This window comes from Microtus pennsylvanicus, chromosome 3 (assembly GCF_037038515.1).
Source record: "Microtus pennsylvanicus isolate mMicPen1 chromosome 3, mMicPen1.hap1, whole genome shotgun sequence".
NCBI classification, from domain to species: domain Eukaryota; kingdom Metazoa; phylum Chordata; class Mammalia; order Rodentia; family Cricetidae; genus Microtus; species Microtus pennsylvanicus.
The window spans coordinates 134,728,797-134,755,277 of NC_134581.1; the positions used below are offsets into that span (position 1 = coordinate 134,728,797).

At 38.4% G+C, this 26,481-nt stretch overlaps 1 protein-coding gene across 1 annotated transcript in view; it reads right to left on the bottom strand.

Annotated features, from left to right (window-relative positions):
• Positions 1–8,824: 8,824 nt before the first annotated feature.
• The window catches only part of Smc2 (structural maintenance of chromosomes 2), a 43,280-nt gene continuing 25,623 nt past the window's right edge, over positions 8,825–26,481 (bottom strand). Inside the window, exons 19-25 of the mRNA XM_075967215.1 lie at positions 25,928–26,071; positions 22,320–22,514; positions 20,473–20,673; positions 18,931–19,047; positions 15,145–15,305; positions 12,786–12,933; positions 8,825–10,570 (exon numbers count right to left, since the gene is read on the bottom strand). Of these exons, the coding sequence (XP_075823330.1) occupies positions 10,412–10,570; positions 12,786–12,933; positions 15,145–15,305; positions 18,931–19,047; positions 20,473–20,673; positions 22,320–22,514; positions 25,928–26,071 (1,125 nt within the window). The 3' untranslated portion in view covers positions 8,825–10,411. The remainder of the gene's footprint in view (positions 10,571–12,785; positions 12,934–15,144; positions 15,306–18,930; positions 19,048–20,472; positions 20,674–22,319; positions 22,515–25,927; positions 26,072–26,481) is intronic.

A 26,481-nucleotide genomic window follows, 5' to 3' on the forward strand; every position in this document is an offset into this window, starting at 1 on the left:
GACCCAGCAATACCACTCCTGGGAATATACCCAAGAGATGCCCTATCATATGACAAGAGCATTTGTTCAACTATGTTCATAGCAGTATTATTTGAAATAGGCAGAACCTGGAAACAACCTAGATGCCCTTCAATGGAAGAATGGATGAAGAAAGTGTGGAATATCTACACATTAGAGTACTATGCTGCGGAAAAAACAATGACTTCTCAAATTTTGCATGCAAATGGATGGAAATAGAAAACACTATCCTGAGTGAGGTAACCCAGACCCAAAAAGATGAATATGGGATGTACTCACTCATAATTGGTTTCTAGCCATAAATAAGGGATACGGAGCCTACAATTGGTGATCCTAAAGAAGCTAAGTAAGAAGGTGAACCAAAGGAAAAACATATAGTTATCCTCTAGGCTATGGGAAGTAGACAAAGTTGCCGGGGAGAAAATTGAGATCTTGGGGGTGGGGTGGGATGGGGGTAAGGGGAGATGGGGAGAGAAAAGGGAGAAGGGGAGGAAGGGGGAACTTGGAGAAAAAGGAGGATTGGGATAAAGGAAGGTTGGATAGGGGAGCACGGAAGCACAATTCTTAGTTAAGGGAGCCACCTTAGGGTTGGCAAGAGATTTGAACCTAGAGTGGCTCCCAGGTGCCCAAGCCGAGGTCCCCAGTTAATTCCTTGGGCAGCTGGGGATAGGGAACCTGAAATGACCCTATCCCATAGCAATACTGACGAATATCTTGCATATCATCATAGAACCTTCATCTGGTGATGGATGGAGATAGAGACAGAGACCCACACTGGAGCACTGGACTGAGCTCCCAAGGTCCCAATGAGGAGCAGAAGGAGGGAGAACAAGAGCAAAGAAGTCGGGACCACGAGGGGTGCACCCACCCACTGAGACAGTGGAGCTGATCTATTGGGAGCTCACCAAGGCCAGCTGGACTGTGACTGAAAAAGCATGGGATAAAACTGCACTCTCTGAACATGGCGAACAATGAGAGCTGATGAGTCACCAAGGACAATGGCATGGGGTTTAGATCCTACTTAATGTGCTGGCTTTGTGGGAGCCTACCCAGTTTGGATATTCACCTTCCTAGATATGGACGGAGGGGGAGGACCTAGGACTTACCACAGGGCAGGGAACCCTGACTGCTCTTTGGACTGGAGAGGGAGGGGGAAAGGAGTGGGGGGAGGAGGAGAAGGATGGGAGGAGGGGGAGGGAAATGGGAGGCTGGGAGGAGGTGGAAACTTTTTTTTCTCATTTTCTCAATAAAAAAAAGATTTAAAAAACAAACAAACAAACAAACAAAATCTGCTGCCATGTGAACAACCAGTCCCTGCTGGAATCCGCGATTAGCTATTCCATTTGCTGATCCATTCTTGCTCTCTTGCAAACTTATAAATCACCAGCTCCTGGTTTAGCTGGAAAATGCCTCAGTAGCAGCACAAATGGAGGACCACTGTTTTACAGATTAAAGTTCCTGGGAGTAACTACCGGCCAAAGGTGGTGGTAGCTGGCAGCCAGTGAAAAGACTGGCCCATACTAAAATATAAATGCCTGAAAACTATTTCCTCAACCAGTAAATATCTCTGCAGTCATGCTTCAACTTCAGAGTTCTCCAGGGAATTGACAGTAAACTGTAAGTAGGCTGGAGGCTAGGTCAGACCTACTTGCAAAACTCATACTTAAATCCTCAGGGAAAGCAGAGTGGACTTTGTAATCAAAAGACATGAGGATTAGAATCTAGTTTGGTAATTACTTTGTTCTTTTGAACAGAATTATTTAACCTCATAAAGCCTCAGCTTCATCACTCCTAAGTGGAATAATTACTAACTCCCAAAAATATTGTGAGGTTTAAATAAGAACAAAAATATTGGGAGGTTTAAATAAATCTGGGACACAATAGTTATTTGTTGAAACAAAAAAGAGACTAACAGAAAGTAACCATCCCTGGAAAAATCTGCCAGCATGTCCAGTGAGTTTTTGGATGCCTTCTTTTACAATATGCTTTTTTTTCCTGTTTCTTGTGACAGTTCTTTTATTGAGAGGGACATGCACTGGAAAATAATACTGTGATGGAAATGAAAAGACGCAGGTTTCCAGGCCAGCTGTGATACGGAATAACCCTGTCTGGTGTACCATGACCTTAACTGAAGAGCAGGACAGTTATGACCTTATATTTTCTATATTTTACACACCAACTTCATGATGAATCTGGCATGAACCACGAACAGCAGCCCTCCCCAAGACTGCCTTTGCAGTCTTTAAATATCCCAGCCACGGTTAGCAGCAAGGATGTAATCAAGGCTCCAGCAGAGAACTCGGAAGGCTGGAGTGTAAATCTCGGCATAAACCGCTGTCCATAAAGCTTCTGGCAAACAGATCTTTTTCTTCCTCAATTTCCATATTGTGCACTGGGTACTGAACTAATTGCGTCTGATTTACTAGATGTCTCCACTGACCTTCCAGCTCGCTGGCGAAGCTTTTACATTATCCTTGAAATCAGTAAACCTTGGGTCCCTCTGGTCCTCAATCTGGGCCTTGGGCATTATACAAGCATCATTCACCTTGATTGTCTCAGTCAGTGACCTTTCTTTTGAACTCACTAGAGCTTCTGGGATGTTTTCTTTTCAGGTTCCCAGATGAAAACTTTTTCACAATTGAGATCTCAATGCCTCAGATAAGAAACCATCTCAGGTGCTTTAGGCCTTTTTTTTTTTCTCTCTCAAGAAGATATTACTTCAATAATATATTATTTTCTTCCAACAGAATTTCTCCTCTGAGACCTTTGTGTGTCTCTTGGTGCCTTTGAATAGAGTATTCTAAATTTAATACAAACGATCCACAGATGTCTATGTGGCTTTGCAGATTATGTATATAAATTTACCTGGAACCTCTAAAGTTGATTAAATGTTTCTTTTTGGCTATGAGGCCACTACTTTAACTTGGTTTATTTCCTAACAGAAATGCTGTAATTTATTTATGAGGCCACATGGTCAGGAAGAAATAGGCTGCTATTTTGAGCTATGAGTTGAATGTTGGGGCTATGGGTTCTAGACAGTCCCCAGTGGAGAAAACCTGAGTGAACTCTGTCACAGCTGAAGGCCCCGCTGCCAGCAAGGCTTGCATCATGTGTATGTCAACGGGATAAAGTCCAAGATACAGGATTACTATGAAAGAACTGGAATCTACACACATCCTAAAGCATGGCTTACATGCTACACAAGCCAGTCTCTTCAGGCGCTATGTAGAAGCATGACCCCCAGACAATGCAACCAAATAGGTCCCTCCAAGAAGCTGAGAGTTTTGTAGGGAGTAGACAAACTTGGGACCATCGCAATGGGGAGGGAATGCGTTATGTCACGACAGTATCTGTGTGTTGGTAAGCGATGCCCAGAGGACACAACACATAAAAGAATCTTTGACACCATGGAGATGATGTGATGTGCGCGGACACAGCTAACAGCTCATGCCACCCCTCCGTGTGACCTCTGTGGCGCTGCCTATAGATCACACTGTCCAGCTCTTTCTGATCTAAACCAAGGCAAAGCAACCTGAACAGAATAAGCCTTCTCCGGAGGGGCTTACCTGAAGAGAAGTGGGTTCTAGGTTTAGTGTGAATATTCACCAGCAGAGTGGTCCAGGACAACAACGTCCTTCAATTTTCTACCTCTTGATTTAGATTAGGCAGAAGAGACCAGGCCAAATAATAATAGATTAGACAAAATGACAATGAATGTCAATGTGAGGATTAATTGCATAGTATATGTAATGTGTATACAAAAATAAGAAGCATGTTTTTTATGACAGCTCACGTGTCATGAGGAAAAAGATAGGGATGATACTAAATTTTGAAGAAGTACTTAGCAGTATGGCATAATGTAAGATCTCAGTATTTATTTCTTCCTTGTGATTACCTCATGTCAAATATTTATAGTGTATGCTGCTTACGGGTTTCCCCTCTAGAGTCCCAAAGAATAGCACATTGCACCTTTTACTTACAGTTACCAAAATTCTTTCTTCACAAAGCAGCCTGTTGTGTCTGGGGTAAGTTGTAGGGAGACACGAAATTGAGATTTAGCATAGTCGGATTATTCATTTGTCACTAGTCTCTGGGAATTCATCAACATTTGGTTAGAGTCACTTTTCTCTGATATTCAAAGTTGCACCGTTTCTCAATCTTGACTCCACTGAAATTATAGTGAGTAGCTACCGCCTGAGAACCTTCACCAAGGGTGGGTGTACTATCTCATTTAATCCTTGCAAGTCCATTAAGTAATTACTATCACCGCCCTCATTTTACATATAAGTGCAATGCAGCTAATAATAGTAGAAAGATAAATCTAGACATGTAGGTAACAGCCAGAGTTGGGATTTGGATTTCCAAGTCTCACGTCTTTGCTTACATCCATTACACTATTAAATCTCAGCGAAGATGGAAACTCCACCAAAGTGTATTCTCTTAGTGAGCTATAAAATAATAAAAATCGAGTACCTCAAATGTCAACCTGTTCATTAAGACACGAAGTACAAACAATATAAAAATGATAAATCACAGTTGACTTTTTACAACCTCGGTGTTCCCTGAGAAAACTAAACTCATCAATCTTCCTCCCAACTAATCTTTTCAACATTAATGATTTTCTAAAGTAAATTAGAAACTGGGAATTAATGAGTTTTTCTTCTTAATGACAGAAGCCTCATATCATTCCAGTTTCCAAACCAAATTACCAGTTAAGTTATCAAAGAATATGTGGATCACAGTCCTCTGTGGGTCCTAGTTACAGACTTTAGTAATTAAAATTTCTCACCAAAGTGGACACATTTCATTCTCAAGAAAAATCACGTGCTTTATTTTAGAGGCCTCATTTCCTGGGCAGTGTAATGATGTTTGTTCCTTGTCATATGTTACATGATCCGCAAAACACATGCTTTCAATATAAAATATGGCTTATATACATTTTTAAGTACACAATTATAATTTTCAATGAGCCATGTACAAGAGATGCATTGATTCACATCATTGGCCTGACGTGCCAGTCAAACTGGTAGCGTTTTCACCTTTTTGCTGTCCTTGAGGCTGGGCACAGAATGCCAAACCCCACACTGTCATTAGAGACGCCAATCAGAAGAGGAACCACTTACTTTTAACGGGAGAAATGAAAAGTGTAATCGTCCCAGATTTGTCAAATCATTTCACAAAGTAACAATGCCATTAATAAATCATGCCAGTCCTGGAAAGAGACCAGCATTCCCCGCATCACATTTATGAGCTAGTCATTATATTGGAGAAAGACAATTAAATCAAAAGACTTGGATACTTTAAGTAGTCCTTGAGGGGATTAGATACATTGTAGTATTATTTTTCTGGCTACTTTATGTGTTTTTTATTTTAAAATTATACCTTTTCTGGAAAGGCAATCCTAGAAGAGTAAAACACGTATAAGGTGTCCCTAGGATAAAGTGTTCTAGAAAGTTCATGGGAGAGATGGAATAAGATGTTGAAGATACACCATGAGAGGAGTGGTTGAGCCAGCTCAAGGGCTCACTCTGGATTGCTGGCTGGCTGTGGAGGTGTTCCCTTAGGAACAACCTCTATAAAAGAGATAAGGAAATAAGACTGAGTAGAGGAACAAGTCAAGCTGTGACGAAGGCCTGAAGAGTTCCAGCCTACTCTTTAGAACTGATTCTGAACTAGAAAAATCCAGTGCTGGAGAGTTGTACCAAGAATAGACTTTTCCCATTCTGCATGTGACCTGTCACTTTGAATGATGGAGTCCTTTGCCATACAGAAGCTTTTCAGTTTCCTGAGGTGCGTTTATTGTTTTTCTTGCGGTCTGTGCTAACACTGTATTGCTGAAGTTAAGACTTCAGGTACTCTATTGGATATATATGGAGAGAGGAGACAATCTTGTCTTGTTCCTGATTTTAGTGGAATGATTTATAGTTAATGTTGGCTATGACTTGTCTCACTGCATCTCCCCAGAACTCTTATCTTGAAGGGGGGGGGGGGGGATAGTTGAATCTTGTGAAAGGTCCCTTGTGCATCTGAGGTGGTGCTAATGTGTTTTTTGCTCTCTAGTTTATCTGATGGATCTTGTTTATCAATTTCTGTATGTTGAACCACTTCATCTCTGGGATGAAGCAAGTCTACTTGATCATAGGGGACGATCTTTTTGATGCCTTCTTTGATTAGGTTTGCAAATATTTTATCAAGAATTTTTGTATCTATGTTCATAAGGACAATTGGTCTGTAATTCTTTGTTGGGTCTTTATGTGGCTAAGGAGCAGGATTAACCATGGTTTCATAAAAAGAACTAGACAGTGCTGTTTCATTTTTGTAGGATGATTTGAGGAGTATTGGGATTTACTCTTCTTTGAAAGTCTTGTAGAATTCTGTGCTAATACCATCCAGCCCTGGGCTTTTTCTGGTTGGGAGACTTAATTACTGCTTCCATTTTACTGGGGATTATAGGTCTGTTTAAAACTCTTATCTGATCCTGATTTAACTTTGATAAGTAGTATGTGTTGCAAAAATTATCTGATTTTGTGGAGTAAAGGTTTTTGAAGTATGTCCCTGCTATTCTCTGGGTTTCCTCAGTATCTGTTATGCCCTCTTTCCATCTTTAATGTTGTTAACCTGAATATCTTCTTTCAGCCTTTTAATTTTGCTAAGGGTTTGTAAATCCTATTGACTTTCTCAAAGAAACAACTCGGTGTAACACTGATGGTTTGTATTGGGCTTTTTGTTTGTTTCTATTTTACTGATTGCGGCCCCGAGTGTGATTTTTTTTCTTCACATTTGGTATTATTCTTTTTGTTCTAGAGTCTTTACGTGTGCTTTTAAGTTACTAATATAGGATCTCTCCAACTTTTTTATTTTTAATGTAGAAACTGAGTATTAGGAACTTGCCTCTTAGAACTGCCTTGTGTCCCATTATTTGGCTATGTTGTGCTTTCATTTTCATTCAATACTAAAAAGTGTTTTTTTCCCCTTAATTTCTGTCTTGACCCATTTTTTTTTTTAATTCACTGGAGTTGTTCAGTTTCCATGAGCTTGTAAGCTTTCTGTTGTTGATATTCAGCTTTAATCTGACGTGACCAGACAGAATGTAGGGTGTTATTTCCATTTCCTTACATCTGTTGAGAACTGCTGAATATGTGGTCAAGCTTGAAAAATGTCCCATTAGGTGCCAAAAGGTGTATTCTTGTTAGGTCCATTGGATTTATGACATGAACACCAGCATCTCTCTATTCATCTTTGTTTTGGTGACCCTGTTTGTCAAAGTGGGGTATTGAAGTCTACTATGTATGCGTGAGGTTCTCTGTGTGATTTAAGATGTAGTAGTGCTCCTTTATGAACTTCAGTGCCCTGTGTTTGGTGCATAGATGATGGAGGAAGGTCATTGGCTAATAAAAGAACTGCCTTGGCCCATTTTATTGGTTAGGACATAGGTAGGTGGAGTAAACAGAACAGAATGCCGGGAGGAAGAGGAAGTGAGCTCAGACTCCACAGCTCTCCTCTCGGGAGCAGACGCCTCAGAGAGACGCCATGCCCCAGCTCCGACCCAGGATGGATTTAGGCTAGAATCTTCCCGGCAAGACCGGTGCTCACAGATTATTAGAGATGGGTTGATCGGGATATCAGAATTAGCCAGTAAGGGCTAGAGCTAAAGGGCCAAGCAGTGATTAAATGAATACAATTTGTGTGTTGTTATTTCGGGGCATAAGCTAGCCGAGCAGGCGGCTGGGGTGTTGGGGACGCAGCCCCGCCGCTTCCAATTACTACACATAGATGTTAAAAACTGCAATACCCTCTAGGTGGAATTTTCCTGATGAATATGTAGTGTCCTTCCCTATCTCTTCTGATTAGTTTGGTTTGAAGTCTATTTTGTCAGATATTAAAATGGCTCATTCCATGCCTAGCCTACTCCTTATATCCCCTGCTGGGACCTGTGTACTCCTAGGGATGGCTCCCGGCAATCATGAGTTGATGATTCTGACAAAACAGAGCTGAAGATGGGCTTTGAGGCTATATGATTATTTTCTACTCATGGTTAGATGTTCCTCCTCTTCAAGGTCTGGTAACACACTACTATGCTTCAGAAGATGGTGAGGCTGTTGATGTAGATAGCATGGTCTTGACTTAGGGACCCCACTGGAGTTAACTGTAAATTCTACATGGTGCCCTTAACAATGGCACTTACACCATGGAGTCTCTGCCTTGCCATATGCTCTTAAGGGATAAAGCTGTTTTACTTTTTACTGAACCTTCTCTTGTTGTGTCCTGCTTGAAGCTACCCTGTCATGTGGTACACAGGCCAAACAGTATTCTCAGTTGTTCAATCTGCTGCCTTCACAATTATAGGAGGCACTGTTTCCTCCTTGGCAATAGAAAGTATAAAATGTAGTAACTCTAGAACACTCATCAATATAAAGTTTGTCAGTATACTATAAAAATTTTCAATATATATATATATCCTTGGTTATGGAGTTTTATCACAGTATTAGAAAAACAAGTAAGGCACCTCCCAATCTGCTACACTTCTGGATTAGGCATGATCATCCTAAGTGTCCAGTGCTTCTAGAGTCAGCCATCCTCTAAGTGTTAATACTGTGTGCGAGTTACTCAACCTCTGTTCTGTGATTCTGCAGTCATACAATGCTGATAAAGATTACCTCATTGAGTTATGTGAGGCCTAAATAAGAAAATATATATAAATAAAAAGTATCTGGCTTAAGTTATTAATGTTAACTCTCCGTCTTATGGATATATATATGTAATACCACAACTTCCTTACACTGAAAAAACATTACTACAAAAATTTAATGTCTTACAGAAATTTAATATATGCACAAGAATTTTCAAAGAGCAAAATTATACACAATACAAAAAAAGCATACAAGGAAATAATTTATAGTCAGAGAAAGGAAAACACATAAAATGGTCAACCTTATAAGTCATTTTAAAAATGTTGGCTAAAACAGCAATTCAATGCTATTTTATAACTGCGTAATCTAAAATATTAACAGTTTGCACTGATTTGATTGTGATCAAATTAGAATACTGTATCACTGACACTGTGACTAGACACAACAGTTCTGACCAACAGTTTATAATACCTTGGGGAAATGTCCATCATCTATGATCAATACTGTCTGTAGGTCAGTATTTACAGCTTAGTTTCTTCTCTCACAAAGTAGACAGAACAACTCCAGACGAAATCATTTCTAATATGTCCCAGGGTACAAATTACCTAAGGGCATCACAGATATGTATGGCAAGTGAAGTTTGAGAAATGTCCAACTCAGGGTTTGTATAATGTATGAGAAAAAGTAGAACATCAAGCAACTAAGGCTTATATATCAGGAAGAACCAAAATATGTAAAATCAGATTAGATCACATCAGAGTTCTAAGGATTCCAAATATGGAGGTGTTGTTGATGTGGAATTGTGTCTATAGAGACTGCAGGTGAGGATCTCAGGTGAGTATTAGCTCCGCCTCCTGCTTTCCTAAAGGAGTCTCACCATTTGATCAGGACAGGCAGAAGGCACTAATTATATCAATCATCAAGCCTTTGGGCTATTTTGGTAGAAAAGACTGATTTATTTAGGTTTATCAGATTCTTACAAAATATATTTATACTTAATCTGCTATGTCCTATATTCACCAAAAGGCTATTGATTAGATTATGAAAAATCTGATGAAAACCTTAAAAAAATATTAGAGGACTTCAGATAGAGTAATACCAAGGGAAACAAGTGTAAAACAGTGCAGTACATTTCTCCCCAAGCTTCTATTAAAATTCCCAAAGACCAATCAATTATCACACATATACAAACATGATAGCCCAACACCATTAAAGTGAAACATTTTCTCAATCTCCATTTCCCATCTGAGAATCTGGCATGGTATTCCCACAGGACTGGGCTCAGCTCAGTGCATCCATCATTGCTGTGTTCCCTTTGCTGGCTCAGAGACATGCTTTATAAATATTCTAGACTCAAATGATTTTATAAGCAAAAGAAAATTCATTAATATTGTCCTTAGAAACTAAACTAGTTAAATGCTGTCAGCTATAGTTTCCCTATAACTTCATCTGTTTCTTTATATTTTGGCTTTTGCATCAGAATTTAACAGCGAGGCATATCTCAGGTTCTTTATTACATAAAAAGATTTTTCTAAGTAAAAAAAAAAGTTGATGATATTCATGTAATCACAGATACAATAATTGGATCATAATCACACTAGGCAAGAAAAGAGGAATCTACTCTTTTACAAGTGATAAAAAGAAGACTTAAGTAAAATACTGATGATGTTATTATATAAACGACTTAGACCCAAATTCTTGAGCATTAATGTGTAAAAGCAGGCCAAGGAAAGAAGTCTGTTCTCTGAACTTCCAGCACGTGTTCATTTGGGCTCTTTTCCTTTGGATTTTGCTTCCTTTGGAATCTTCCCATTTTGACTCTGAGTGAACCTAGCTACTGTAGAAACACCATCCACAAACTTGGTTTTGAAGAGGACGTTTGCATTGTTGAACATACCTTCTTTGAGGGACACCACAATGAACTTAAGGGAAGAGAAAGAAGCAAAATCATTAAGGAAGTTCACTCTCTTAAATAAGAGCATTTAAACAGAGACCACAAAAGTCAAAACAGAACATGGGGGGGAGTCATAGGGGGATAGAAAGAACAGCAGGGTAAATGGTAAACTGTGAAACTGTGAGTGGTGGAAGGCTTTATTAGGGAGGGAGTTCCAACCAAGTTCAATATTGTACACACACACACACACACACACACAATGAAAATTTCCCATCTGGGCTGACAATACTTCCCTCTCCTAAGAGCTAATGACTAACACACTGATATTAGACACATGGATATGAGATGCGTCATTTCGAGTTGTTAGTCAGGATTGTCCAAGAAACTCCCAAAACATTACACAGGTTATTGCTGTTGCCTCTGGTGGAAGATACACTGCTGAGGACATCATGCACTTTGGACAAAGGATCTAGAGGACACTCGCTGGTTCTGACCTGAAAACCTCTTCCCTGAAACTTAGCTTTCATGGTATCAGAAGGTGCCATGCAAGTTTCCATAGAAGAGAAGCAACCACCAGTCCTACCCAGGATGGCAATGATAACCCTGATGGTGCAACAGTGGCATGCACACCCTGGCAGTAATCAATAACTTTCTGATTATCCTTAAGGAAAACCATGCCTGGGAGTGGAAACGTGGCCAACTACACAGGGCTGATGAGGTCATGGGTTTCTGAGGAGAACCGACAACTGCCATTTATTAAACTAGCCTAATTCCTAATTGATTTTAAATGTTTACCCTTATATCCACAGTTGAGTGTACCTCTCAGCCCTCATCAAAGAAACTTCTTAGAAAACCACAACCGGTCAAAATGCAGAGAACAAGTGATCTTATGGTCCACAGTTCTGATGCATCTGTAACACAACTCCTGCGTCTAAGGTCAGGCAATCCTGAGGAATGGGAGAGTTACATGGGAGGGGAGGACGGAGTAAAAGGAAGGGAGAAAATGATAACTATATTTGAATTTAAAAAGAGAATTATATGGAGGCCACTCTGTTCTTTCCTTAAACACACAACACCAAGAAAATGCACATTCTCAAATACCAACTGAAAACAGGTATGGCCCTATGTATCCAAATGAACAGTATTGTTCTTTTTATCTTAGAAGTTTCTTCATTTTACTGTCAGTGTCGATTATGTAAGGATATTAATTCCCGGTAGCTGACTTTTGTGAACAACATTCCCTATTTTATTATTAGCTCTAATCATTTAGTGAAATTATTTTTTAAAATATTTATTTAAGCTGGGCAGTGGTGGTGCACACCTTTAATACGAGCACTCGGGAGGCAGAGGCAGGTGGATCTCTGTGAGTTTGAGGCCAGTCTGGTCTACAAGAGCTAGTTCCAGGACAGGCTTCAAAGCTACAGAGAAACCCTGTCTTGAAAAACAAAACAAACAAACAAACAACAAAAAAAATTATTTATCATGTCAGTGTTTTGTCTGCAGGCATGCTAGCAGGCCAGAAGAGGGCGCCAGATCTCATTACAGATGATTGTGAGCCACCATGTGGTTGCTGGGAATTGAACTCAGGTCTTCTAGAAGAGCAGCCAGTGCTGTGAACCATTGAGTGAAATATTTTTTTTTTATGTGATGAGTTTAATAACACCAAAGAAGATTGCAAATTCTTGCAGTTCTACCGGAGTCCAAACACCACCTTCATATACTTAGGAAACGGCACCACTTAATTGTAGGTGCCCCAAACTGCCATAATAGATATTGAGTGACTATGAGGAGTCAAGACCCCAGACGTGTACTACATGTAGGTTTATTCAGCCATGCTTGACAGCTATAGCTCCTTTAACAACAATACATTAAAAAAAAAGCTCCTTTTTAGCTTTAAGGAATTTCTATTTTAGCTCAGAGAAACCAAAGTTCCCCCATTATGTGCCACATGTTTCTGGTATCTTAAACATATTCTTAAAGCAGTTTTATTTGATTGGCATCCTTGTGGCAAACAGCTACAGGAAACGTTTATATCATCACTAAATCTATTCTAAGGTGTGTTCTTCATCATGCTAAGTCAACAGTGTTAATGCCTGGTTCTTTCCTTCAAGGGAGACTGACCCTCTTTTTGATAATTTGCATGGTGAGCAAGGACTCACCTTTGAGTTATAGTCCAAACCAATTCCAAATATCTAACTTAACAGTGATGGCTTCGTAAAATAGTCATCTTCTGAGTGGCCTACCTGAGAATGTGTGAAGTGTGTCCGCAGCATCTGCCCAATGTTCTGCGTGTGAGAAAGATCCAAGGCTGCATCCACCTCATCCAAGATATAAATTGGAGCGGGTTTGAAGAGGAGCATGGACAATATTAGTGACAGAGCCACTAGAGACCTGAGAAAAGGTTGGAGGAAGGAAAGCCATAAACATTCACAGACATTCTACCAAAACACTACAGCAATTTTGCAAGGTCCTTAATATGATAAACAGCACAAACTCATCTCAAAGTCAGAAAGATTCTAGGTTCCAAAGCTCTCTTCACAAGCATACGATTTTCATGACACAATTTTAATATTCTCATTACACTTGGCATTTATACTGACTGAAGATCATGTTATATTTAAAAACGAATTCATTGTATGTATTGGGTTTTTGCCTGCATATATGTTTGTGCACTACATGCATATTTCGTATCCTCACAGGCCAGAAGAGGGTGTCATAACTGGTGCAACTGGAGTCACAAATGGTTATGAGTTGCCACAAGGGTGCTGGCAACTAAACCCATGTCCACTAGAAGAGCAGCCAATGCTAACACCTATGAGCTCTTTCCAGTCCTAGATCTTGTTCCTTTCTAACAAATGACATTTATCCCTACCTCAACTGTTTATTTAGAGCCTAGATTAACAGGTAAGAGAGTGCCTATATATTAAGGAAGCAATGAAGACTTAGTGACCCCTTTAAAATTTTAATTATACATGTATTTACACAAATACACTCACACACAAGCTGTATGTACAGATTATATTTCTACACAAAACATAACAAAGAGCTTCAAAGGAAAAACAACAGGTCTCAATTTTAAAAATAATTTTCTGAATTATAAAAGTCTTCTGGCTTTTGTCTGAAGTTTATTGGCTTCAATATGAATGTTCCTCTTAGACACAATTCTAGGTTGACCCATTTTCTTTTGGCACTTTTTAATGCTCTAACACTTCAAGCTGACAGTTTAGGATAAGAAGTCTAAAGTATCAAATCATCCTTACCTCCATGATATTTATTTTTCGCTGGCTGTCTTTAAATTTTATAACTATACAGGTTTGTATATGCTTTGCTATATCAATATATTAGGTGCTTATCTTATTAGCTCAAATGGTGGTCTTTACAGAATTCATGGTATCTGGGAGATCTGGGGTCATTATTTCTTTAAATATTTCTGTTTCCTGTTTTCCTCTATTTTTGGAATAGTAATTTCATGTGTGTCAGGCAGCTTCCACAAAACATCAAACTGAGTTATTGCTGGTTTTTTTCCTCCTGAGTTAAGTAGATTTGACTGCTACATCAAGTTAACTCTTCATTTTATAGTATCTAATTCATTAATCTTGTGAAATATACATTTCAGTTATATTTTACCTCTACACTTTCACATGATTATTTTTTTTAACAGGTTTTATCTCTCTGTTATCTCTCTAATTGTGAAAACAGTTAATTTCACATCCACTTGAAGTCTCATATTTCTAGGTTTGTTTCTTTTAAAGAATTATTCTTTTCTAGGTTAACACACTGAGTTTTCTTTTGCAAATTTACTGATATTATCATTATTATTTTAAATATAGGCTTTTGTTGTGTAGCCCAGGTTGAGCTAGCTCACTGGTCCAGACCAAGATGGTCTCACAATTTTTGCAATCTTTTTTTTCCTTTGCTTTTGGCATTCTCCAATACAGATGTGAGGATAATACCTGGTATCTTGTAATTCTTACTAAATGTTGGACATTAGGTTTAGAATTTCCCTTGCTACCTTTTTTAAAGAGCACTATTGTGTGTGTGAGTGATAAAATTGATGTCAGGGTCTACTATTCAGTTTTCTAGATTTGTCTAAAGCAGGGTTCACCTTAGGAACATGCGGACCCAATGCTTAGTTCTCTGTAGCTTCCTCAAACTAGAGTCCAAGAGTCTGGCATATACTGTTAAATGCTAGTTGGCTTCCCCTCCCTGATTCTGATGACAGCAACTGTCACTAGGGAGGAAGCTGGGTAAGCACAGGACAGGCATTTTCATTTTTCCTTTCGGGTGTTCAGATTCCTACATGACTTGCTCATTTTAAAATATCTAACAAGTTGTTTCCCTATACTTATTGTTTATTATTTCAGTGCTAGGGAGCAAACTCAGAGCCCTGCATATGCTAGGCAGGTCCTCCAACACTGAGCTATATCCCTAGCTCTAATTTAAACAAATGATAATACCAAATTTGTAGTTTTATATATTAGGCTTTTCCAGTTTTACAAAGGCAGCCAATCAAATCAAAACTGAAACAGAATTAGAGTAAAGAAATGATGAATTATAATAAAATAACTATGAGAAATTATAAATTACAAAGGGATTACTTACCTCTGACCACCACTAAGCTCAGTTAGGTTTTCTTTCCATGTATTTCCTAAGGCAACCTTGAACTCCAGACCATCTAAAACTGTCTGCCCTTCTGGTGGTGCAAGCATAGCAGTGGCACCAGGCAAAAGGGTAGAAAAAATAGAGCCAAAGTCTTTGTTTACCTAGATTAAATAGATTAAAAAAGCCATATTAATTACATCTTCAGAACACTTTCCAATTGTTAGTACATATACATGCAACTCAGCAGGTCAACTGTGCTGTCAGAAAGAAAAGGTCTGGGGAAACCGTCCTGTCTGAATTGCTTTGCTAAAGCAGGTGACTACACAGATTTACCCCAAATTCATGGCACACTGGATGATTCAGTGCATGCACTTGCCGTCTGTCTTACAGATATGACCAATAACTTTAGAGTTCGGAAGACAAACGTGAGAATACCACAGGAAACCAGTACTGCCCCTCATCAAATGCATGTCCTCCATGATTTCATAGACATGTTCTCTAGGGAAATCTTCCGATTCAGCAGTAGGCACCCAAAATACACAAGTAAATATACTTAGGAAATCTAGAGGCAAACAGTATTCCTGGATATGGACCTAACCAAGTAACACATGTTACCTCAGCCAAAGAAGTACATATGGCAATATTAATAAATTCTACTGTATTAGGTTACTGTTGAAAACCGAGAAAATGAGGTATGATGACTCACATACTCAATAGCCAACAGACATCATTTGCGTTGCAAGAGTCTTGGGAATTAGAAAAGAGCAAAATCAATTTACAATATATTCTCAATTGTACTAAATATGGGAACCACTGGGAGGTGTCTTCTAGGAACCATTATTAACTCTATGTGTACTATAAAAATACTTGGGTGTGAAGTTTTTGCATGCAAGGAGATTGACCTATAATTTTCTTTTTGTTTTCTTCAGTGTGTGTGTGTGTGTGTGTATGTGTGTGTTTCACAGGATTTGATATGGCCAATTAGTGACTTGATAAAAATGGTTTGGTAGCATGCCATCCATTTTGATTTTATAGAATCATTTCAGAAGCACTGGTATTAGTTCTTTAAAGGCTTGGTGGGATCCAGCAGTGATTCTATCTAGGCATGGAATTGTTCTACAAATTATATAATTAACTGTTTCCCTATTATATAACTTAAAGATGCAGCTTAAGACTAGCAGTATTCCTGAATATGGACCTAACTAAAGAACTTATATTATCTCAGGCAAAAAGCTAAATATGCCAATATAAATAGCTTCTACCATAGTAGGTTATTATTGAACACCGAGAAAGAGAAGAATGATTGACTTGGATGCTGAATATTCAAAGCTGCACTGGTGAACCCTGGGAATTAGGAGAGCGCCAGAAACAGTCAACAACTATTGAGCATTCCTTCTCCAATTCTATTGCTTGCTAGATGTCTGGCTGTTAATCCCACTATGGTTGAATTTTGGTAGACGTGGTGGTCTGAATGAAAACAACCCCTACAGGTTCATACATTTGGTCCCCAGTTGGAACTATTTGGGAGCAATTAGGAGGTATGGTCTTGTTAAAGGAGGTATATCACAGGGGTGGGCTTTTAGGTTTCAAAAGCCCAGGCAGTGTCTCTGTCTCCTGCCTGCAGATCAGGATATAAGTTTTCAGCTACTTCTCCACTCCCATGCCTGCCTGTGCGCCACTATGCTTCCTATCATGGTGATCATGGACACTCAGAAACTGGGAGCCCCCAATTAAATACTTCCTTGGTCACGGTGTTTCTTCATAACAGAACAGTAACTAAAACAGTAGGATGAGTTCGGAAGCTCACTTCTTTTACATTTTCTAATTTAGTAGAATATGATGATTTTTCTGAGTCACATTGGTATCTGTTTTGATGACTCTGTACCTCCCTGATTGTTATATTTTCCTTTTCATTTCTAACTAGTTCATTAATTTATGTCCTAACAATGACATTGCATCTTCTGATTTGGCCTTTGGCTTTCTCTTGTTTTTCTAAGGTCCCGAGCTGCATCAGTAAGTTACTTATACAATCACTCTGAGCTTTTCAAATGTAGGTTTACTTTTTTTTTTAAGGTCAAAATTTCCATCATAGCACTGTTTTTATTATGTTTCTTATATTATTGTATGTTGTACCTCGTTCAAATCTAGAGTTAATAAGTTTCTTTAGCTGGGTGACACATGTTTTCAATTCTAGCACTTGGGAGGCAGAGGCAAGTAGATCTCGAGGCCAGCCTGGTCTATTGAGCGAGTTTCAGAACAGTTAGGACTACACAAAGAAACCCTGCCTCAAAACCTAAAAGTAAGTTTTTCAATAACCCATTACTGATTCAGTAGCTGGGTACTTAGTCTCTCCAAATTTGTATATATTCTTTAGTTTCTCTTGTTACTTCAATACTTTTATTTTATTGTCTATTCAGATAAAATACAAGAAATTATTTTTTGATAAATATGGATGACATTCAAACTCATGAAAACAAAAGAAAATAGGCAATCGAGACAAAGCTAGCCTGCAAAGCTTCCACCAGAAAAAAGGACTTTCCGAGGTAAAACAAACTAAGGGGATTTATCACCACCCAACTGGTCCCACTTTAGAGTTCTACACTAGAAGAAATGCTGAATATAATCACATAAAACAAACACAAAAGTTTATAGCACAATAGAAAAGATACAAATAAGAGAATAAAATTCTACCAACACACACACAAAAATCACTAAACAACAAAGATGAACAAAGAAATAAAAAAGATATGAAACAGAAAAAATTAATGGAATGAGGTTGTACATCTTTACCATTAATATCTTTCAAGGCAAAGGGGTTAAATTTCTTTAAGAGTAAAGACTAAGTGATGGATAAAAACAAAAGTTAGATACAGCGATCCAATGCATGGAGGAAACTAAGTTTACCAGCAATATATATATATACACACACACACAAAGACTGAAAATGAAAAGATACAGCATATAAGCAAAAATCTAAAGTGAGCAGCAGTAGCTATACTTAAATCAGATATTAACAGACATTAAATAAAAAACTATGAAGAGACCAAGATATTTAGAATATGACCTCAAAAACTAAATCTAAGAAGCAAGAGTTAAGAAAGAATCTGAAGAATTGGGGGAAACATCTATAAATTTACAGTGTTACTATATTGATATACACATAACTTAAACTTACGAACAAAACCTGATTTCAAAATGGATAAATGACTCAAAGAGAAATTTCTTCAAAATAGCTACACAAAAGGCCAACAAGGAAAGAAAAAATGTTCAACATCACTAATGTAAATCAAAACCACAATGACCGACTACCTCACTCAAGTTAAAATGATCAACATAAAAAAAGACCAGTTTCTTCCAGCAAAGAGTTTATTGGGGTATAGGAATATACTGAAATGATAAGTGAAATACAAGATAGAGAAACTGTGTCCTTGGAAGGCCTTTGTTTCTAACTAGCTGTCAAGCGAGGAGTGCTGCTTTCAGGGTGAAGCAGCTGTGCTGGAGAGCACTGAGGTTTCCTTCCAATAGAAGAAAACACACTCACACAGAGGAAGGAGAATAAACAGTGCTTCCTTTGAAAGTAACAGTCATGATAGATGAGGATGTGACATAAACGTGCTTCTTTAAGTCTTGTGAGGTCAAGATAAAGGCACATTTGAGAAGTGGTGGAGGCTTTAACTCAGGTGTGAGCCCAGGCCTCACTCAAGTCACACTGAGCTGCTCTCAGTGTAAACCCGCTCATGTGATCCTCCATCCTCGACTTGGGATTACATTTTGGGAAACAAGTACCTTTTGCCAAGCAATATTTAGGGCCTGGTTTTTCTTCTGATCAAGATCTTCGATAGTGGCAAGGATTTTGGATTTGTCATTTTCTACAATTCTTTTCTTCTTCATCAAATCATTATACTGTAGGAGAAATGGGATAATTTATTTGTAAAATACAAAATTTCTTCCACATTCTGGAATGTAGTCAGCCATAAAAAATTTCATTATTTTTAAACATAACACAACCCTATTTCCTAGAAAGATACAATGTACCAGAACTATAATGCAAACCAAATGATAAGAAAAGTAAACATATTACCAATATATAGAAAAACCAACAACCAGAACCAAGAATTTTTAAGTCCTAAAAATATTTATACTATACTAATAGTCCTTTTCTTCCCAGCGACCGAGAACAGCACATGAAAACTAGAAAACTAAAGTACAAGTGGTCAGTTTCAGCAGTACCATGAATAAACTTTTACTTCTTCACAGTGACATGCATGTCCTGTGTAACACAGTAACTGTCCTTTACCTCTCTGACTACAGAATCAGAGTCTTCCTCGGGTTCTGCAGTTTTAGTCTCTTTCAGTCCTTTGAACATAAAAACCCATCCGTGTTCTATGTTTCCTGCACTGCTCTGCATTCCTGGAATGCGCTCTGATCCGAGTATCAGCCCCTCAGCTCGGCTCTCATCTTCTGCATCACAGCCTTCCTGCTGAGGGCTGCCGTGGGAAGCCGCGTGACTGACAGCACGGAACTCGCTAATGCCCTGCCCAACCCATTTCTCCTTAGTTCCACAGTTCAAGAGGACTTGAGTCAGTTCTGCAGCCTTTACATTAATATCTTATTTATTCTGTAAGTTCAGTTCTTATATAAACAGACACAAAACATAAGGGGAGAGGTCAACTGTTCATCAATAGAGAACCTTGGTGGCTTCTTCAGGTTTTTTGTCAACCTGTCCAAGCTAGAATTATCTGGGAAGAGGAACTTGAATTGAAAAATTTCTTGAGCACCTTCGTCTATAGGGAAGTCTGTGGGGCACTTTGATTAACGATTAAGCAAGAAAGCCTACCCCACTGTGAGCAGTGGCCACCTTTGGGCATATTGTCCTGGGTTATATAAGAAAGCAGGCTGAGCAAGCCAGTGAACAGCACTTCTCTGTGGTCTCTGCTTCAGCTCCTGCCTCCAGGTTCCTTCAGTTGCTGCACTGGCTTTCCTCAATGACAGACTACTCAGGGCGTGTGTTTAAGGCAAATAAACCCTGTCCTCCCCGAATGGCTTTTTGTCACAGAGTTTACCACAGCAGGAGTAACCCTAACAAGGACAACCTTTTTCTAATGCTTTAAACATTTTTCTTTCAACATTCTTTTTTAAAAAGGGTATTAAAGTTAAGTTATCCTGATCTAATAAAAATAAACAAGTCCTACCACACTATGCATCTTAAACACAATCACCTACTACATGAGGCCAAGGTCTGATCTAACAACAGCAGCTTAGAGGCCATCTTCCATCACAAACACTACTCCGTTTTATATGGCTGAACAGTGATAGGAGCAGACTCACCCGCTCCTCGGCTTCTGTCAGGACATTCATAGCTCTCATATTGACATTTCTTCCTAGCTTCTCTTTTACTTCTTGTAACTTCTGAAGTCTCTGACCAGCTTCTTTCGGGTTGTTTGTATTGAAATCATAGGCACTGTTAGGTTGACCAAAGAGGTGCTTCTCAGCACTAATCCAGTCATAATCATTCAACATTTTGGATACCTAGCCACATATGAAAAAGGAAAGAACTAAAATTGTATTCGAACCAAACATTTTCAAACCAGTTTCCTAAATGTTTACTACTTTAAAATCAAATATTTGGAAGGAAAAAGAAAGAAAAGAAAAAAAGGAATCACAATGACATAGACAAAGAAAGGCTAGGGTAGCTCATCTACAGCAATAAGGATGGGCCCTTGGCAGGGGACAGCAAACCCAAACACAGACTGCACACAGCAGGGTCTTCCCACCACCCAGCAGCATGATGAGTGAAAGAGGAAGTTTACAAAGTTGAGACTCCTTTGTTCCAAAATAGTTTGGTCCAGAAGTGCTTCTCACAGTATCTGAATCCACACAGTATCTCAAGACAGTTTTACACGACGTTTTTACTGCTTCTTTACTTTCATTCTGACCTAGTACATGAGGCCAGGTGTGGAATTTTCTCCTTATGGCATGTTGGCATATAACATGTTTTAAATTATGGAGCACTTAGGATTTTTAGATTGAAGATGCTTCATTTGTGTATTCAAAACATCTCTATTAAAATGTAAGTAGGATTTTTAGATTGAAGATGCTTCATTTGTGTATTCAAAACATCTCTATTAAAATGTAAGTCAGATGAGTTCATTCAGATTTTACTAAATCCAATCTATTACAGCAAAAATTAATTTGTGTTTAGTGAAACTTCCTTAGAAATAGTCATATATCTGATGAAATCATAGAAACCTAATTGTGACTACCTAATAATTATCTCAGAATTATAAGCATAGAAAAAAATACTTCAAATATTGACTATCCCTACTTCTGCCCCTTCTTCTGACAAGGTAAAATGTAACCTTTCCATATAATACCACTTAAAACTTGAAATTATAATCCTTAATGGTTTTCCTCTACAACTGGGTGAGATTCATTCTGATTAGTGGAATGTAATACTTGTCAATCTATTTACCCTCACTGCTTCCACTGCAATGGGACCTCTAAAACTTTCAATTGTATCTAGTTTCTGAGATGATCCGTAAGATCTCTGAAGGTACTGTGTGGACATGTTACCTATCTTTGCATCTTCAGCATGGTGTCTATATGATATAAGAAATTTTACATAGGCAACCATATACTCAAGGTACTCTGCCACAGCAAAGGAAGACTTCAAATACAATTAAAATGTGGAATAACTTTAAAATAACTGCATTCGCTGCACAGCACTGTATTTGCAATAAAGTTGTATAAATAGCATTGACATCTGAATATAAGGGAACCCAAACACCAAAGTCTTTTAAAATGAGGCCTATATATACATAATTATGAGTTCTTCAAATTCAACTTGTAATAAGATAAAGAGTGTATATTATCATTATAATAGTAAGTTTTATCAATGGGTAAGGAATAAAACACCAATCCTACTAGATATCAATTATATAGAAACATAGCTCATAAAGAGGAATAAATGTTACAATTAAATGTAAAAACAAATCATTTGGGCCATTTATTGAAAATGACTGTTAGAACAATTAATATATCGTAAACTCAAATAGACTTTAGGCTATGGCTCTGCCATTTGTACTAAGTTTCCTGTTGAAGAGTTGCTAGAATTTTTCAAGAGCTCAGAGGTAACAACTCGATCACCCATGTTGTAGAACTGAACACAACCATACCTTTGCAGCAGCATCGTCGGCTTCCCGCTTATGTTTGCTGATGCTGTGGTCTAACTCCTTAATCTTAAGTTGAGAATCATTGTTCTGTAAATTGTGTTCAGCCACTTCTGCACGTTTTTCTTTAATTATATTGTCTTGGGCCGTTATTATTTCTTTTTGCTTTGTCAGCTCTTCTTGAGCTTTATTTACTGATTCCTAAAACAACAAAAATGAAAAACCCAAAGTTAAGGTAATACATAAAGATTTTAGTTCTGTCCCAAGTCTGTCTGACAGACTTCTGGAAAACATGTCGTTGTGACTAGAGGTAAAGGGCTGTCTAACACTTCTCATTCTACACCCTCATAAAGTGAGTCATGGATCCAAACACACGATAAACCTTGGCCTACACGTAATGAACCAGGCTGGTACATAATTCACGCTGGAAACAAGAGCTTTAGCTATATGCAATGCAGGTGGAATGAAATGCCCGGGACAAAGCTGACCTGTATGTCTCTAAATTAAAAAGTGTGGCTAGAAATAGCTAACAAGACGACAAGTTGACAGATCCCTAAAGGACATTTATCTAGGAAGGACAACGGTAAGGGCTCGAGACATGTAAGGCTGATATATGACTTTCCCCCTTCGCAGATGTAAGGGGATGGAGATGAACAGTGTCGAGAAATGGCACAGCTCTTCATTTTAATATAGCGGTCAAATCAGAAACCAAGAGAACTCTTTTGTTGTAAGACCTGTAGAAAAGAAAATTTTCTCACCCTGACTTTTACTACCACCTGCTTCCAAGGGTGGACGCGACCTAACTTCTCAAGTATTAATTATAGCATTGGTTTAGTCGGCTAACTCTCTCACACTCCTTAGCTTCACCCTAGTAAAGATCCGATCACAAACTCATTAAGCATGATGACATGAAACAACAACAACAAAAACCAAGTTCAACTTATATTTATATTAGGGGAAAAAGAATCATGACAAAACCAAGTTAAGTAACCTGCCAAAAGATTTCCTGTTGTCCCAAAGCCAAGATGTCAGACATTCGGCTACATCTCCAGTACCACGTCTGCCTGCACACCACGCTGTAGCACCAAGATAATTGACTAAACCTCTGAAAATGTAGGCCACGCAACTAAATGTTTTTCCTTTACAAAGGTTGTCTCAGTCATGGTGTCTCTTCACAGCTATAGAATCTCTAACTAAGATGGACTGTAAGAAATGATCTCCTTAAGTAATCACAAACCAATGATAATTTAGATGGGGGGGCAGCACACAATTAGGGAAACAACGTAATTCTGAACAACAGTGTTCTACCTGAGAAAGTTAGATGTGCTCAGAGCGACCTAATCTCCTTTCAGTGCCTAGCTGGGTTCATTAACAGTCTTCTGCAGGGGGAAGAACATCCAAGCCTCATCGTAAATATCTAAAGATATTTTAGCTTTTAAAACCCTTTGAAGAAAAGAATGAAAGTGAGTAAAATTCTGCTACCTTAAAGAGGAAATCCCACACACAGTCTTCTCAGCCTTAACTATGTCGACAGAGCATGCTTATGAAGAATCTCATACCAAGATGTACGTGCACTGTAGGTGTGACTGAGTCTTTTCTGCACTGATAGAAGACACACACATGCTCTGTCACTTCAGACTGAGCAGAAACGGAGCTTTAATCTTATTTATCTCAAGCAAATTAGTCAACAGGGGGTTCACTTCTTCCTTAGCTCCCAGCAAGTATGCTTATCTGCTCTATCAGCAAAGGGAATCATTCCCTTTTTAAAGTAAAGTCTGATTGAACAACCTTCAAAGATCAAGTCATATAATCTTATAACTTCCTATTAAAAGAAAATAACATGATATTGATAGAGCACAGCAGAAAACAGAGGAAGGAATTAAGAGGAAAAATATATGATCAAAATAAGGGATATCAGAATATCAAAAGTTGAAATTTACCTTGGAAGCAAAAAAAAAAAAAATTGAACAGAAACTGTAAAGTATCCCATCAACACAAACTATAAAGCTGAGACAAATCATAAATTCTTAGTCAGAAAAAGGAGTAGTTAAAAATTGCTATTCTGCTACTAATATAGTATGTATTTAATTAACACGAAACTCATGCCAGAAATAAGAACAGCATCTCAGCTAACAACTCAAATACTTGAGAAATGAAGGTTGTTATTATAGAAGTGGTAGAAATACTACAAAGGAATTTCAGATAATTAAAAATAGGTATGAGTATAGAAAATTTGTAAGATTCTGAATCCTAACTTTCACAGTCCTGTTTCTGAGAACTGGTCATTTCTTCCTCATTAGTTTCAACTATATTTTTGCATTACAATGCTGCATCGCTATAGATAGATGCTGTAGGCAGGAGCTGTACTTGCTGGACAGTGTGCTTGTCTCACAGGTAGGCTTACTATGAAGAGAGGATAGTACTTGGCATCTGAGTATTGGGTTTTACTTAGTTCCAGTCTGAATACCATCCAATGGCTGGTGTTTATAGGAATTTCTTTCCCAGCAGGCATCACACATAATATAACCTTTCCGTGGATAGTTTCTTTTCTGGGAAACCCAAATCTTTACCAAGTCAATCACATTCTGCAGTTAGATCTACCTGGTCCTCAGCCCTGTGGGTGGAATGGGGCTCCAAGGAAGATCTGCTATTATCTAAGGATCATCACCTCAGTCCTGGGGGTAACACCTATTTCTTTCTGTTGTTCTTTATGCCTTAGAATTCTTAACCCCTATGGATCAACCCTTACTTGCAAACAGTTTTTTTTTTGTCTTTAAACTCGGTTCATTTACTTGTATGGTTTTGGTTGAGTAGACTTAGGCTGAAGCCCTGATGTCATTTCATAACTTTCTGGAATCCCCATTCCCCCTCATGCTCTGATCGTAAGTGGAAAGACCTAAAGTACCAAGTCAGCCACCTCAGTTCAACGTTTTCTAAGTAGATGAATGTTGAGTTTCAGGCTAGGAGCTAGTTAGGCCACATCATCCACAGCTGCCCCTTCACAAAGCTGCTATGCAGCAACCCTCCGCCCCCCCCCCCAAGAAACTAACAGACTCTAACAAACTCTACAGACCCTCCAGACGATCAATTTTAGAAAAATAACAGGGGACATAATTCTCACTTTCTTAAGAAACTTACAGGCTCAAGTTATGAGATTCTAAGAGACAGAGGGCGACCTTCACACATCCTTCACTCTTATAATCGGTACACCCTAACTAGGGATGCTCCTTCTCTCTATATTCCCAACGTGTAAGCCCCATATTGAGGAGATCTTTCCTTTCTTCCTCCCACTGCAAGCACCACGCCTGCCCAAACTTAGCCAGTCTGAGAACCGCAGCTCACCTTACTGAGAATTACATTGCTGTGAATTACTCAGCATCCACTCGGCAACTCTCCCTTTCTGTGGAAGGGACCAGAGCTCTCCTGGAAGCCCTCTACCATACTATGCATCTAGCCTTGCGGCCTGGTCTCTCAGATCCCTCAGCATGCAGTCTTCTGCAGTGTTAATAAATCTCTAACCCTAAAGGACAATCTGCTTCAGTGTGCTCTTTGAACCCAAAACCTTTCTGAATGTTTTTTTTTTTAATTTCTCTAATTTGACCAATAATCCTTACCTTATTTTTAGCTACCTCAGCTGCCATCATTTCAATCTGATCTTCATAGGCTTTGATGGCTTCATTCACAGCATCAAGCTGCTGTTTATTAGAAGTGTGTTCTCTTTTGAGTTCTTCCAGCTCCAGAGTGATAGCTTCAACTTCCTACAAAAACATTGCTTTTAAGGTTACTTTCTTGCAAATAATTTAGGTTCATACAGGGATTAAAAATTAACAGTATTCTCATTTAACTAAGACTATTTTGTATTAAACTACCAAAAAACCAAGTCATTTCTTCAGAAGAAAAAGAAAACAGAAGCTTATTTCCTTTTAAAAATGCATAAATTTTAAGGTTGGAATATTGCATAAATTATTTCCTTTATATATAATTATACTAAAGCAAAGTAATAAAATTCTACAGAACCCATGTACTAGTGAGCTTTATTGACAACATATTTCAGTATGCAAAAACTTTTGTTTCTTGATTTTGTTTTCCAAAATAGACTTTTAGTTCACTGAAAAATTATTGTGAAACTATTTATTGAAAGAATTTTAAGCTGGGAAAAGAGGTAAAG